This window comes from Brassica napus, chromosome C1, assembly GCF_020379485.1.
Source record: "Brassica napus cultivar Da-Ae chromosome C1, Da-Ae, whole genome shotgun sequence".
NCBI classification, from domain to species: Eukaryota; Viridiplantae; Streptophyta; class Magnoliopsida; order Brassicales; family Brassicaceae; genus Brassica; species Brassica napus.
This window is the reverse complement of record NC_063444.1, coordinates 48,915,579-48,928,321: the sequence shown is the minus strand read 5'-3', so window position 1 is coordinate 48,928,321 and position 12,743 is coordinate 48,915,579. Positions and strand designations below refer to the sequence as shown.

Below are 12,743 nucleotides of genomic sequence, written 5' to 3'. Positions count from 1 at the left end.
GAATGGCAAGCGATGTCCTATCCATCCCAATAACAACGGTATCATCAGAGTCATCATTCAGTGCCGGAAGTAAGGTTCTCAGCAAATACAGGAACAGACTTCTCCCTTCAAATGTTCAAGCTTTAATCTGCACTAGAAACTGGCTCAGAGGTTTTGAAGTGATTGGTGAGTCTGTTGCATTTATAATCTGATGGGTTTGTGTATCTGATATGTGAAATTATTGATTGAACTTCTTGTTTTTGATAGCTGGATGCGATTTAGATGAGGAAGGTAAAGAAGATAAGCAAGATACCAATGTGGAAGCAGAAGGAAGTGGAAGGAAGAAGAGGACCCGACTCAACTAAACCCTAAAGGTATAATCATTAATCTCACTTGAACTGATGTCTGTGATTACTGTCATGTTACTTTGTGTGATATGAATCTATAAAATGTTTGATGCCTTGTTGAGTAGTGTTTTATACATTGACCTGATGTTTGTGTGATATGTACTGTCATGTTACTTTGTTTGAACTGATGTTATTGTCATGTTTAAACCAATGTATTTTACTATCTGCTTGTGTGATAACTTATGTGTTTTAATTTGATAGGAGAGGCTGAGAAGATAAAGAAGAGAAGGGCAATCAAAACTTCTGCTTTGGATTTTTTATTTTTATGTATGAACCATTATGTATGAACTAATATATGAATTTTCTATGCTTTGGATATGTAAAACTTATGAAACTTAATGTGTAAAACTTGAAATTTATGTTTTTTATGGATGTTTCACAAAAAAAATGTTTTTTTTATGGATTTAACATATTAAAGCAGAAATTGTATTTGGGCTTTGTGGAATGCCCATTTGGACTTGGGCCAATTTGGTCTGGACAATTTGGTCTGGTACAATTTGGGCTTAAAAAAATAATGTCCATTTGGACTGTTGTGTCCATTTGGACAACCCATTTGGACTTGGGCAGCCCAATTGACATCTCTAGCGTTGGTATGCTTTCTCATCTCTCATTCCACTCGGGTTAGCGCTTAATGTCAGTGTTGAAAGCAAGCTTGAAGCGATCATCAGAGACTAGCTACTCCGTCGATGACACAAAAAGATCGGCATCCGAGGCAACGAGGTAAACCTCACCCTTTAGGTGGTTATCATCGGTGGCAGAGAACGATTAATGATTTCTGAAGACAGCAGAGCGCTCTAGCGGAACATGTCGGTATGGTGGGCGAACGAAGCTAGTGTCGTAATGTTAGATTTAGAAAATTTTGTTCAAATCAAGCTTGTAATCGACACTTGAATTCCCGTTCTTTCGGGATGATTTATAAAATGTAAATTAAAAAAAAATGCGTTTGACAAAAAAAAAAGGAAAGAAAAATTTGTAGTTTTAAAAAATCTTTACAGAGCATGATTGATTAAAATTTGGGCCATAGAAATAATTTAGGCTATAGAGAGATCTTACAACATTTCTAAAGCACTTGCCAATCAACACCTATGTTTTTATAATTGCTCTAGAGAGACAAATTCTTACAACCCAAATTTAAAGACTTTTAAAAGTTAAAAATCTAAAACCAAAGCAAAAAAAAAATCACAGCAATATTTTTACAGCCAAAAAATGAAATCAGAGCTCTTACCAATCACAGCCAAAGCGACGGTTTTATGAAATGAATGGAGTAAGAATTATGTATATTGAAACTAAAATCTAACAAACTTGTAGACTTATTATATACTAATATTGTTATTGGATTTAACTGATTTACATTAATCTAGATCGAATTACATCAATTTGAACCGATTTTAATCGATTGTCGTTTAAACCGATTTAAAGAAAATTGTTTTAGTCATTGTCTATTCAGATTTTCAGAACATTGGAGCATCACATGAAGAGAGAGAGAGAGAGACAGAAGCAAGCTGTGTCAGCAGTTTGTTGGACTGGTACATTTACAGCAGTAAGAATTAGAGCACCAAACATGATTCGTTTACATGCTCGTTAGCCCAACGATTCCATTGGTCCAGGCCCTGTAGAACATGTTACCTCTAAATCATGCTCTAATTAATGTAATAAAAACAGAAATAATTATTTTCCTAAAAAAAAAAATTAAAAAAAATTTGAAAGTGTCGCCCATTCCTCCTGTCTCCGACTCCGATCCGATTCGTCTTCGTCTTCTTCATCGAATTCTTATTCTCCTAATCTCTCTCTTTCCCTTTCTCCAGCTTCGAAATTGAAACTCAGAATCACCTGAGAAAACAACATAAAGCTTCAAAATCATCATTACAGATCCAATGGGCCTCATCATCGACATGTAGAGAGGAACATAGTTTGATGACAATGGAGAAAGAATTCGATTCAAAGCTCACCCTACAAGGCAACAACGGCGGAGACGGTGGCGCGAGCATATCCAGAAGCAAGAGCTTCGCGTTCAAAGCTCCACAGGAGAATTTCACAATCCAGGATTTCGAGCTCGACAAGATCTATGGCGTTGGCTCTTATTCAAAGGTCCTAAAAAATCGATCCTTTACATAATAAAGTTTGGCTTATGGGTGTTAATTGAATATACCACAACACAGGTTGTTAGGGCGAAGAAGAAAGAGAACGGAGCTGTGTATGCCTTGAAGATAATGGACAAAAAGTTCATCACCAAGGAGAACAAAACAGCTTATGTCAAGCTCGAGAGGATTGTTCTTGATCAGCTCGATCATCCTGGGATTGTTAAACTCTTCTTCACGTTTCAAGATTCTTTCTCACTATGTACGCTTTAGTTTCTTTCTTAATGAAATGATTGAAAAGTACTCACATCAGTAGTTTTGGAGAATCGATTAACTAATATATAAAAGGCTAGAGTCACTCCACTTATCGCAAATTGGTTCTAACTAGTTTGGAAGGCCGGAGAAGATAATAATGAGAAACTAATGGTCTTTCCGCACATAGACTCTCTGTGCTTGAAACGTTAAGTGATCTTTGCTCCTTTTGGTTTTGTAGACATGGCGCTTGAATCTTGTGAAGGTGGGGAGCTTTTCGACCAAATCACTAGAGTAAGACACTACTATTCAGAGTCTGTGAGATTGGTTTTGGAATGTAGCGTTGTGATATGTGTTGTTCTCTTTTTGTTTTTGGCAGAAAGGGCGTTTATCAGAGGATGAAGCTCGGTTCTACAGTGCACAAGTTGTGGATGCTCTTGAGTATATACATACTATGGGACTCATACATCGAGATATAAAGGTAGGTAGCTTCTTCTTTTGATATAGATAGCATTTGACCCAAACAAGGACATTAGTTGCTAACTTGAGTTTTTTGAATGAGTTAGCCGGAGAATCTGTTGCTGACTTCAGATGGACACATTAAGATTGCTGATTTTGGTAGTGTGAAGCCTATGCAAGACAGCCAGATCACTCTTCTTCCCAATGCTGCTTCCGGTAATATATGAAGAGTTTAATGTCCTTTCCTATATTTTTATTGGGTAATTGCTTTCAGATTCTTGAGCGTGTCTGTAAACTGATGACTTATGCCAGATGATAAGGCTTGCACTTTTGTCGGGACGGCTGCATATGTTCCTCCTGAAGTTCTAAACTCCTCTCCAGCAACTTTCGGGTAAGTTTTTTCATACTCCCTCCCTTTCATTATATATCATGTTTTAGAAGTTTCTGATGTTTCAAAATATAAGATGTTTTGAGTTTTCTATGTTAATTTTTAACTTTATCGAAAACTGTTCAACCAGTTACATTTTACAGTTTTTATGATTTGCTGAATCAATTTTTAATTTATTTTTAGATAAAAGCAAATTTCTTAGTTTTCGTGTTTTAGGCATAACATCTTATAATATGAAACAGAGGGAGTATGTTGCAACAAACTTTTGGGAGCTTTTGACTCTGTTGATTACTACAATGCCTCTTACTTAAAAACAATTTTCTTCTGGAACATATTCAAACAGAAACGATCTCTGGGCACTTGGCTGCACTCTATACCAAATGCTTTCAGGAACTTCTCCATTCAAGGATGCAAGTGAATGGCTGATCTTCCAAAGGATTATAGCGAGAGATATAAAGTTCCCTAATCATTTCTCAGAAGCAGCAAGAGACCTCATCGACCGATTACTAGTAAGATATGCTGCTCCACTTTAACACAGTCTTTGCTCGTTAGGAAACACAAATGTTGAGCTCTGGTGCTATCTCTCTCTCTCAGGATACAGATCCTAGTAGAAGACCAGGAGCTGGATCAGACGGTTACGCTTCTCTCAAGAGACATCCTTTCTTCAAAGGTGTTGACTGGAAGAACGTTAGATCACAAACTCCACCAAAACTAGCTCCAGATCCGTCGGTATATACCCCTCCTTACACTATACTCCCAACCGTCTCGTCCTTCTCTTGATCCTTTTATGTCTTGTGCAGTCTCAATCAGCATCTCCAGAGAGGGACGGTTCTCCATGGAACCCAACACACGTTGGAGATGCTTCAGTCACGCAGAACGATGGACACGGTGGCGTCTCTTCAACTTCTGAATCCTCTGGCTCCATAACCAGGCTTGCCTCTATAGACTCTTTTGATTCGAGATGGTGAGACACTACTACTACTAGGCTTTTACTGAATCAGTATTCAAAATCCTAACGTTGGCTTTTGTAAATCAGGCAACAGTTTCTTGAACCTGGAGAATCGGTTCTGATGATATCAGCAGTGAAGAAGCTACAGAAGATCACAAGCAAGAAGGTGCAGCTAATACTCACCAACAAACCGAGACTGATCTACGTGGATCCATCGAAGCTTATTGTGAAAGGGAATATCATCTGGTCTGATAACTCCAACGACCTCAATGTTCAAGTCTCAAGTCCTTCTCATTTCAAGATTTGCACAGTAACACACAATCTTTTTCTTTTTCTTTTTCTTTTTGTTGCTTCTAGGTGATGAGACTTGACTGTTTTTTATTCTTTGTTGGCAGCCGAAGAAGGTTCTATCGTTTGAAGACTCGAAACAACGAGCTTTGCAGTGGAAAAAGGCAATTGAAACTCTTCAAAACCGTTGAGACTCATAGGCTGATGCGTGATATGTTGTCAATTAATTCCTATTTTTCTATTTTTTTCTGTATTTTTTTTGTTAACTTAATTGATAACGATCACTATATCTCGTTGTATGCTTAGAAAAGAGTCTTCTCTGCATTCAAGGAAGTTTCTTGAGCCATAAGTTTGTGTTCAAATTAAGTTTTGAATTAGTTTCTCTTCTTTCTCACTCAGTTTTTTTTCAGATTTATATATATATTTTTTTTTTTGATCAACCGACATGATCTAGTTTATGACTCTGTTATTTTGGTTATAAGACATCTTCTCTGATATTGTCAGTCAGACTGCGAAATTGCCAGAAATTGCATGAACATAATCAAATATACTCCCCATTCCTAAATATTAGATTTTTTTAGATAAAACACACATGTTAAGAGAACTATTTTTATATAAAAAATATAATTAGAACCCAACAAATTAATTATATTCAAATAGACTAAAATATGACTGGCTAAAAATTATATAGAAAGATGAAAACATCTTAACATCAAAAGTTCTATAAACAATTAAACATCTTTTTAGAATAAAGAGTATAACTAAAGATGAATACTTTTTTTTTATTTGAACAACAACTAAAGAGGAATACTAGTTTATTTTTATTTTTTTGTTATGAATAATCGTTTATACTGAACTGTATGTACATCACTTTTCAAACTTATTTATTTTAACCAAAAAAGAATCATAAATCTAAAAGCAAATAGTGGTTTAAGTAAAATAAAAACATAAAACACCGAGAGAGATGTACACATCCTCCTGCTTTTAGCTATACTCAAGAGTAAAGATCAGAGACTCTCCCTTGTTCCAAAAACTCTCTGTGTCAGTTTATACGGTTATGCTCCCGCCTTTTGACGGTTGATGACGATGCTTCTGATCCTCCATTGCCTTTATTCTGTTAAAATGTTACAGCTTCCTCAAGATCTTGCCCCCTTCATTCAGATTTGAAATAGCTTTCATGAATGGAAAGCCGATCAAACGCATCAAAGTTAGTTTTCAACCCAACAAACTGACTTCCGAGATGAGCACATCCAGCTTCAGGCCACCGACACACTCCTCTTGTCCGCAACGGACACAACGCTTCGCAAACTCTCCCCACCTGGTTTTCACTTCTGTTTTCTTCTGACATTAGCGAGATTGATACAGATACATCTGAGTTGTTTCCCTGCCTGTCTCGCCTCCTAGGATTACTATTATTATTATTATTATTGTTCTCCAGAGGGGCGTCTTCCACATCAGATGTTGTGAAGTTAACCTTGCAGCCGAGTGATTGTACTGCTCTGGTTAAAGCTCTGTACTCCTTAGTGGCTCGTTTTGCTGATTCTCGAGCGGACCAACTCATACGCCTCTCTCTTAGCAACTCTGCACTTAACGACTCCATTGCAAAAGAGATCTCATCCACTCTTCTCTCTGTTGCCTCTTTATCCTGTTTTTGAATGTGAGAGTTTAAACCCAAATCTATCAAAAAGGAATCAGATGAGTTTAACTAACTGACCTTCTGCATTTCGGAATACTTCGCCCTCATGGCTCTACACTGGACCTCGATATCTGCAGCTTTAGCTTCCTCGGGACATGCCCACCGGAGATGGAACTGAGGCCAAAGTGTTGGCGATAGAGATGCTGCGGGAGGTAACAACGGGCCATCGTATTTTAGAGGGTCGTAGAATGGGTTGCAATGGACATGAGAAGTTGTAGCGAGAGAACGAAGATCAGTCAAGTAGGCCCATATGCATCCACATGCTTCAGCAATCGCACATTGCTGCCTCTCTTTTTCACTGAAAATTCACATTATCTCATTTATTAGTCAAAACACATAAAACCAATTAAGTGGTTTTACAATCATTTTTGTTTGGATTTTCAAAAGGAAGATGTACCTGTTGCATAAGAAGTTCCCAAAACGACATGAAAGCAAGCAATCCATGAAATCTACAAGGAAAGTCTGCAATACCAAATTTGGAGGCCAATGAGTACCGATGCTCAAAAAATCGCTAGGCGGTAGTTAGACGCTTTATATGGGATTTACTGATTAAGCGGGTGAATAGACTAATTTTTATAAAAATCACTTTAGAAAAACTGTTTTGTTTAGGTCTGATTTGCCGACTAGACGGACGCCTAGGGGCAGTCTAGACCGATTTTTAGAACACGTACTATTAGTTACTGGAATTGTCTGAAAAAAAGTGTGAGCCTTAGTACATACCGGAGAAAACTCAAAAGCACAAGGATACATCCGCATTAGCTGTGAAACGCTATCTACCCACTGCAAAAACATAGTTGTGAACATTTTATTAACTGTTTGTCTACAACCAACCTATCAGAATAGAGATCTAAACAGACCAAAAGGATTACTATAGTTGCTTGCTCACCTGCGTAAATATAGGAGAATAATTGTTTTGTGCATGGGAAGAGCTTGAAGATTGCGAGCCTCCTGACTGTGTGGACTGACGCACTGGAGATGAAGGGTAGCTTCCAGCAGAGGAAGACTGCCTTGGTAAGTCAAAGTTACCAGATCCTGATATGTTAGGCATTCCTACACGATCTGAAAACGGGTGACCAAAAGCAAGCCAATCTTTTTCGACGAGAGCCTGTTATGAGGGCAATGGAAAAGATTACATAAGACGAGGGTCGAGGGTGTAGCAAACAAGAACCGTATAAATAATTTTTATGCACAATTAGTTGGAAAGAACATATGAACGGTATGGTAACAGCAAAACATGATTGATTATTAAGTATAGTATTCGATAAGCTACACCCAGTCTACAGGTATAATCACTAACAAACACTTTAGTAACCAATGTCATATAGCTAAAACATATTTTATGAGAAATCAAAGGAAGCTTCAACAAAAACCTGAAATAGATAAAGGCTTTAGCTTAACCAGCCACATACAAAAACAAGGAATACCTGAAACCCAGCAAATGTTCTGTAGTATGGATCAAGCATTAAGCATGCGAGAGAAACGAGCTGAGTTGTTCTGTCCCATCCATCACTGCGCAATGACATTTAGACTATAAGAGTCATGAAATAACAAACAAATACTGACAACAGTAACCTTCATAATAGTAAAATCTTCCGCTTCAAACAGATGCATCTTAATCTTGTCACAAAGAGAGAAACTGGTATCCGAGTGAATAATTGGTTGGTGATGTAACTTATAGCTAACCTGCAGTGCACAAGAACCGAAGCCGACTCCACTGCGACACGTGCAGCAATCCATGCGGCACCAGCTAAGACGTTCTGGATGTGTATCAACCAACCACTGTCTCCAAGTAAAGACACGGAAGCAGACATGCTACTAAGATTACCTCCTCCCCAAGTCCAACCAGTATGTCTCTGCAGATTCCACACACACATCTTAACTGTTAGCAACATGAGTAAGAAACAAAAGTATAATAAATCATTAAATATCTTCTAAAGGAACCCTGTCAAAAAGCTAATACATTATAAGACTATGTGCTTCTGAATTAAGTTCCTGTACATTGAGTACTCACCAAGAACGATGATCTCCCATCAGATGATGTTGCACCGTGCATGTCTAAATAATCTCGAAGTCGGGAATAGCTCTCCCTCATCGCATGTATGTTGTCTATGCCAAAGAAAACAATCTGAAGAAAGAAACACCGTCATTAATCAAACAATTCCAGAAGATCAAGATGTTGAGCATCAAACCAAGAAGATCATTTTACTAACTGGAGACTGAAAATAATTTGAAGATGATTCTGAGCCGCCTCCCATTGCTCCATTTGCTAATGCATTTTTCCTAGGTCTCGCATCCGCAATATAAAGCTTCCTGCAAAGTGATATAACAGGATGAGATACGTGCATGATGTGTAAGAGCCAATCAGATCACAGGGACGCCAGAAGCTCACCTTCGTTCTCCCTTATTAGCACCAAGCTGAGTGCAGAATGCAGCAACAAGTTTTTCATCAAAATTACTGTTGAGACATGTGAAAGCAAATGAAACTTCAGAATCAATCGCTTCAAGAACTTCAAAATCCACTAAACTATTATCTAACTGTATCCTCAAGAAGTTGGAAGTCCGATATACCTCCTCATATTCATCATAAGACCCACTAAAGGTTGTGATGAGCGTGCAATTACAGCTCCACTGCCTGCAAAAAGACTCCAAAAAGCAGCATGTCAGTGTGGAACCAATACCACAAAAATTAAAATGGAAGCAGACAGAACATCTGCATTTTCACCTGGCTGACACCACGTGATTACAGGTAAGCGACATTTTGCCCGAAAGGAACACGCCTGGAGCAGCTCTTCATCACTATCAACAACAGAGATTTGTTACTTCTTTTTTATCAGTACTTACTAGAAAGATGTTGAAAGTGTTTTGTTTGGTAAGTTCGTAAACAATCATATGTCCTACCTTATAGATTTTGGAACCATAAAAGCGAATGGGTAAGTCTGACACAGGTTATAATTGGAGTTGAGGTCACTTATCCGCCACAGCTCATTCTCCAGTGTGAATGAACCATCTTCAATCATATCCATTGATGCTCGTACCGAACTTTTTCCGAGAAGGCGAAAATATTCGTTAAGCAATCTTTCCTTTGGGTTTGCGTTACCAAACTTGGAAGGCCCACAAGCAAAAGTGTAAAGATCCCATACTCTCTCCGGCTTGGTACACCTCAGTAGTGCATCAAACACAGAACGCCTCTGTTTGGTTTTAGGACGAAACCCATAAACAATGATCCTCATGTCTTTGCCTGCAAAATGCAAGTCATCACACCATATAACGTCAGCATCATTGTAAGATGTATGTTGACCAGAATAATAAAACTTCCTATTGAATTTTGAGATATGACGCAAAAAAACAGACAAAACAAACCCTTACTCAACCAGATCAGCTACTGTGTATAATTAGATTTGGAAACATACCAGTGACCTGTAGAAGACGTCTCGGTGGATTCTTGTCAGACTGACGGTTGTTTGACTGAACTTTCAGCGCCTAAAGTACATACAAAAAGTAGCATTAAAGTATTAAACCTCAGAGAGGAGCTTAGTTAAGTATTAATGACACATCTCAGTCCAGGCCACAGGGGATATAGCAACTGACCGTTTTGTTAAACTTCTCAATAGTAGCCAACGGGATCGTTCCAAGTGGGATGACCTTCCTAGTACCTTCACTCTTCACAAAAATTAAACAAAAGAATATATATCGATCACAAGTGAAACTACTACATTGGCCAGACAAAAAAATGCATAAAAATCAATAGAAACTTGGTGGTTAAATGTTATACGAATAGACACATGTAAGAAACAGAGGAAAGGACACAATGTTCATACCAAAAAGAGAATACGAAAGTTTGTCACCAACAAGGTCCCTGCCTCATCGGTGTTGATAAGTACAACTCCATAACCCTGTACAACCCAAAAGGTCCAAACTCAGACAAAAACAAAACCAATGTTGGATTTCAATAGAGGTAACAATGACCAATTCAAGAGACATGTATATACCTCAACGATGACCCTCTCGGATTCGAGCAAGCAACTCAAATTGGCGAAGGATGTTGAACTTGAACCTGAAGCTGTCTGCTGCGACTTAATCAAATCCAAAAAAGAGAAAACCTTTAGAATTCGAGCAATTTAATTCCCAAAAATATGAACTTTTTAAAAACCGCCAGAAACACGCAATTCACGTGTTATAAGGTGAAAAGGAGAAAGCTTCCGAGAATCGGGTGGAGGATTGAATTATACATCGAGTTTGTTCCATTCGAGGGTGTCCCAACTACCGCTACCTCCTTCCGTCCTCTCTGAATCTGAATAATAACGCAGCGGTCTTTGTCTCCCTGACGGTGGTCTCGGCGGCGTCATTTGAACGAGAGATGGAAGATTAAGAGACGGTGACACGGAGCTTCACCTTCACGCTGGATTCGATTCTCTCCCGCAACGATAATACGACACCGTTTGGTACTGCGTTGTCGTTTTTGTTTTTGTTTTTGTTTTTGTTTTTGTTTTGTTTTGTTTTGTTTCTGTTATCTACTAATAATTCAATTTGTGGTATTATATAAAAAAACAAAAGTCCAAAGGCAAATCTGAGGTCAATTCACAAAAAATTAATTTAGTTAATATTTCTTTTATTTAGCTTAAATAAATTATTTTCTATAGAAGAAATTTGAAGTAAATGAACGATCAATCCCGTATATATTAATTGAGAATCATTACAACTTTTTTGCACACACGTGTCATCAATAAAATGACTCTTAAAATTTCTAGAGAAATAAGTTGGTCTATATAAATATATAATAAGTTTTTTTTTATTAAATTAACTATAAATTCATTATTAACGTTCTTTATTATTTCCTTAAATAAAAAGTTATAGAATTCCTTAATGTGACTAAAGTATATATGACAACTAATGATTTTAAATGATAAAGATTTAATAAAAGTTAGTGTATTTTCTATTATATTTTTTAAATTTTAAACTACTAAAATAAATTAAACAACCACATTAACCATATAATAAAATTTTAGAGTTTTCTGTATATATTATATTTTGAATTTTTAAAAACGACTATAAATTACTAAAACTGTTTAAAGTCTCACATTCAAATTTTGTGATTCATGGTTTAATTTTTTTGTTATGACAAGATACAAATGATTAGATAATCATATAAGTAAAAAATCTCATTTAATAATTATTAATATTAAAAGATACATCGTTTAAATTAAACTATATATATCATTTATAAAATACATAAATATTTTAATTTTAAAATTTACTTCGAACAATTTTTTCTGATAAAATCTTTGAATGAACATTGACAACTTAATTTTTACTAAAACTATTAAGTCCACAATGAAAATTTTGTTATCACTAATTTAAAGTTTTGCTATAAAAATACAAATAATCAAAAAAACATATAAGTAGAAAACATCATTTAATAGACATTAAGATTAAAAATATACTATATATGTTAATATTATTTAAATTTAATTATATATCGTATCAAATAGAAAAAAATATTGTTTGAATTAATAAAATTTATTTATATGTTCACACCATTTAATTATATATGTAATAATTTCTGATTTTTTAATTATTCAATATATATATTTATTATTTTATAATAGGTAAAAAGCATATAATATAGAAAACAATTTATATAGATAATGTTTATATTTCGCAAGACGTGGATCTTAACCTAGTAAATAATAAAGTATATGAAAGTTGAAAAATTTCTGATTTGAGTCTCTTTCTGGATGTATAAACATCTTATTATATAAAGTTAAATTTTGGACGGTTGAACTTATCTCTAGTTGTCACGGTCTTAACAACAAACTATGACCGTGTTTACAGGTGTTTTATCAACAATTTGAATTGTATTAACTATATGAAATCTTATATGCTACAAAAACCCATCTTCATTTGTTGAATTTTAGAATAAGAAAACAACGACATATATGCTACAAAAAAAAAGGAAAATGTGAGACTAAGACATCCAGAATTTGTTTTTTGGTGAAAGCAAAGAGGCGCTAAAACTAAACGTAAGTGTCTGATTGTTGACTGGGTTGTATAATCTCAAGCGTCGCCAGAGGCTAGGGAGCAAACGCTCTCAACTTGAAAAACAAGCCATGCATGGCTGCTTGCCTGCTTGCTTCCATGTACTTAGTTATGGTTGGATAATCTATTTGTTCATTTCGTGGTGCACAGTTGAACAAAAAAATCATTAAGATATTTACACTAACAAAACTCTTATGGACAAAAATTATCT

The 12,743-nt window shown here is 36.1% G+C and overlaps 2 protein-coding genes across 3 annotated transcripts; one reads left to right on the top strand and one right to left on the bottom strand.

Moving 5' to 3' along the window:
* The first annotated feature begins 2,049 nt into the window (after positions 1 to 2,049).
* On the top strand, positions 2,050 to 5,146 carry LOC106402536 (3-phosphoinositide-dependent protein kinase 2). Its single transcript, XM_048744736.1, has 11 exons — positions 2,050 to 2,474; positions 2,546 to 2,726; positions 2,958 to 3,010; positions 3,096 to 3,197; positions 3,283 to 3,391; positions 3,488 to 3,566; positions 3,907 to 4,072; positions 4,158 to 4,292; positions 4,364 to 4,527; positions 4,600 to 4,822; positions 4,908 to 5,146. The coding sequence occupies exons 1-11, from the start codon at positions 2,301 to 2,303 to the stop codon at positions 4,989 to 4,991; spliced, it is 1,470 nt and encodes a 489-aa protein (XP_048600693.1). The 5' UTR covers positions 2,050 to 2,300; the 3' UTR covers positions 4,992 to 5,146.
* Positions 5,147 to 5,598: 452 nt separating this feature from the next.
* LOC106406872 (phosphatidylinositol-3-phosphatase myotubularin-1-like) lies at positions 5,599 to 10,980 on the bottom strand. 2 transcript variants are annotated; one of them, XM_013847613.3, is made up of 18 exons: positions 10,726 to 10,980; positions 10,486 to 10,569; positions 10,315 to 10,389; positions 10,085 to 10,156; positions 9,907 to 9,976; positions 9,395 to 9,734; positions 9,219 to 9,292; positions 9,065 to 9,128; positions 8,886 to 8,951; positions 8,707 to 8,806; positions 8,508 to 8,621; positions 8,180 to 8,349; positions 7,921 to 8,005; positions 7,383 to 7,601; positions 7,217 to 7,276; positions 6,894 to 6,958; positions 6,515 to 6,794; positions 5,599 to 6,445 (listed from the first exon to the last, which is right to left on the bottom strand). In XM_013847613.3, the coding sequence occupies exons 1-18, from the start codon at positions 10,840 to 10,842 to the stop codon at positions 5,954 to 5,956; spliced, it is 2,547 nt and encodes an 848-aa protein (XP_013703067.1). In that variant the 5' UTR covers positions 10,843 to 10,980; the 3' UTR covers positions 5,599 to 5,953. The 2 variants fall into 2 exon arrangements, with proteins under 2 accessions (XP_013703067.1, XP_013703068.1); XM_013847614.3 differs by having other exon boundaries at positions 10,486 to 10,563.
* Between the last annotated feature and the right edge of the window lie 1,763 nt (positions 10,981 to 12,743).

What these genes read in the sequence shown, in the direction of transcription:
- LOC106402536 (XM_048744736.1), top strand. Translation starts at nt 2,301, where the DNA reads ATGACAATGGAGAAAGAATTCGATTCAAAGCTCACCCTACAAGGCAAC. An exon ending in TTTTCGACCAAATCACTAGA is followed by an intron (nt 3,011 to 3,095) that starts GTAAGACACTAC and finishes TGTTTTTGGCAG; the next exon opens with AAAGGGCGTTTATCAGAGGA. An exon ending in GACTCTTTTGATTCGAGATG is followed by an intron (nt 4,528 to 4,599) that starts GTGAGACACTAC and finishes TTTGTAAATCAG; the next exon opens with GCAACAGTTTCTTGAACCTG.
- LOC106406872 (XM_013847613.3), bottom strand. Translation starts at nt 10,842, where the DNA reads ATGACGCCGCCGAGACCACCGTCAGGGAGACAAAGACCGCTGCGTTAT. An exon ending in AATCACGTGGTGTCAGCCAG is followed by an intron (nt 9,129 to 9,218) that starts GTGAAAATGCAG and finishes GTCTTTTTGCAG; the next exon opens with GCAGTGGAGCTGTAATTGCA. An exon ending in CTTATGATGAATATGAGGAG is followed by an intron (nt 8,952 to 9,064) that starts GTATATCGGACT and finishes ATGTCTCAACAG; the next exon opens with TAATTTTGATGAAAAACTTG.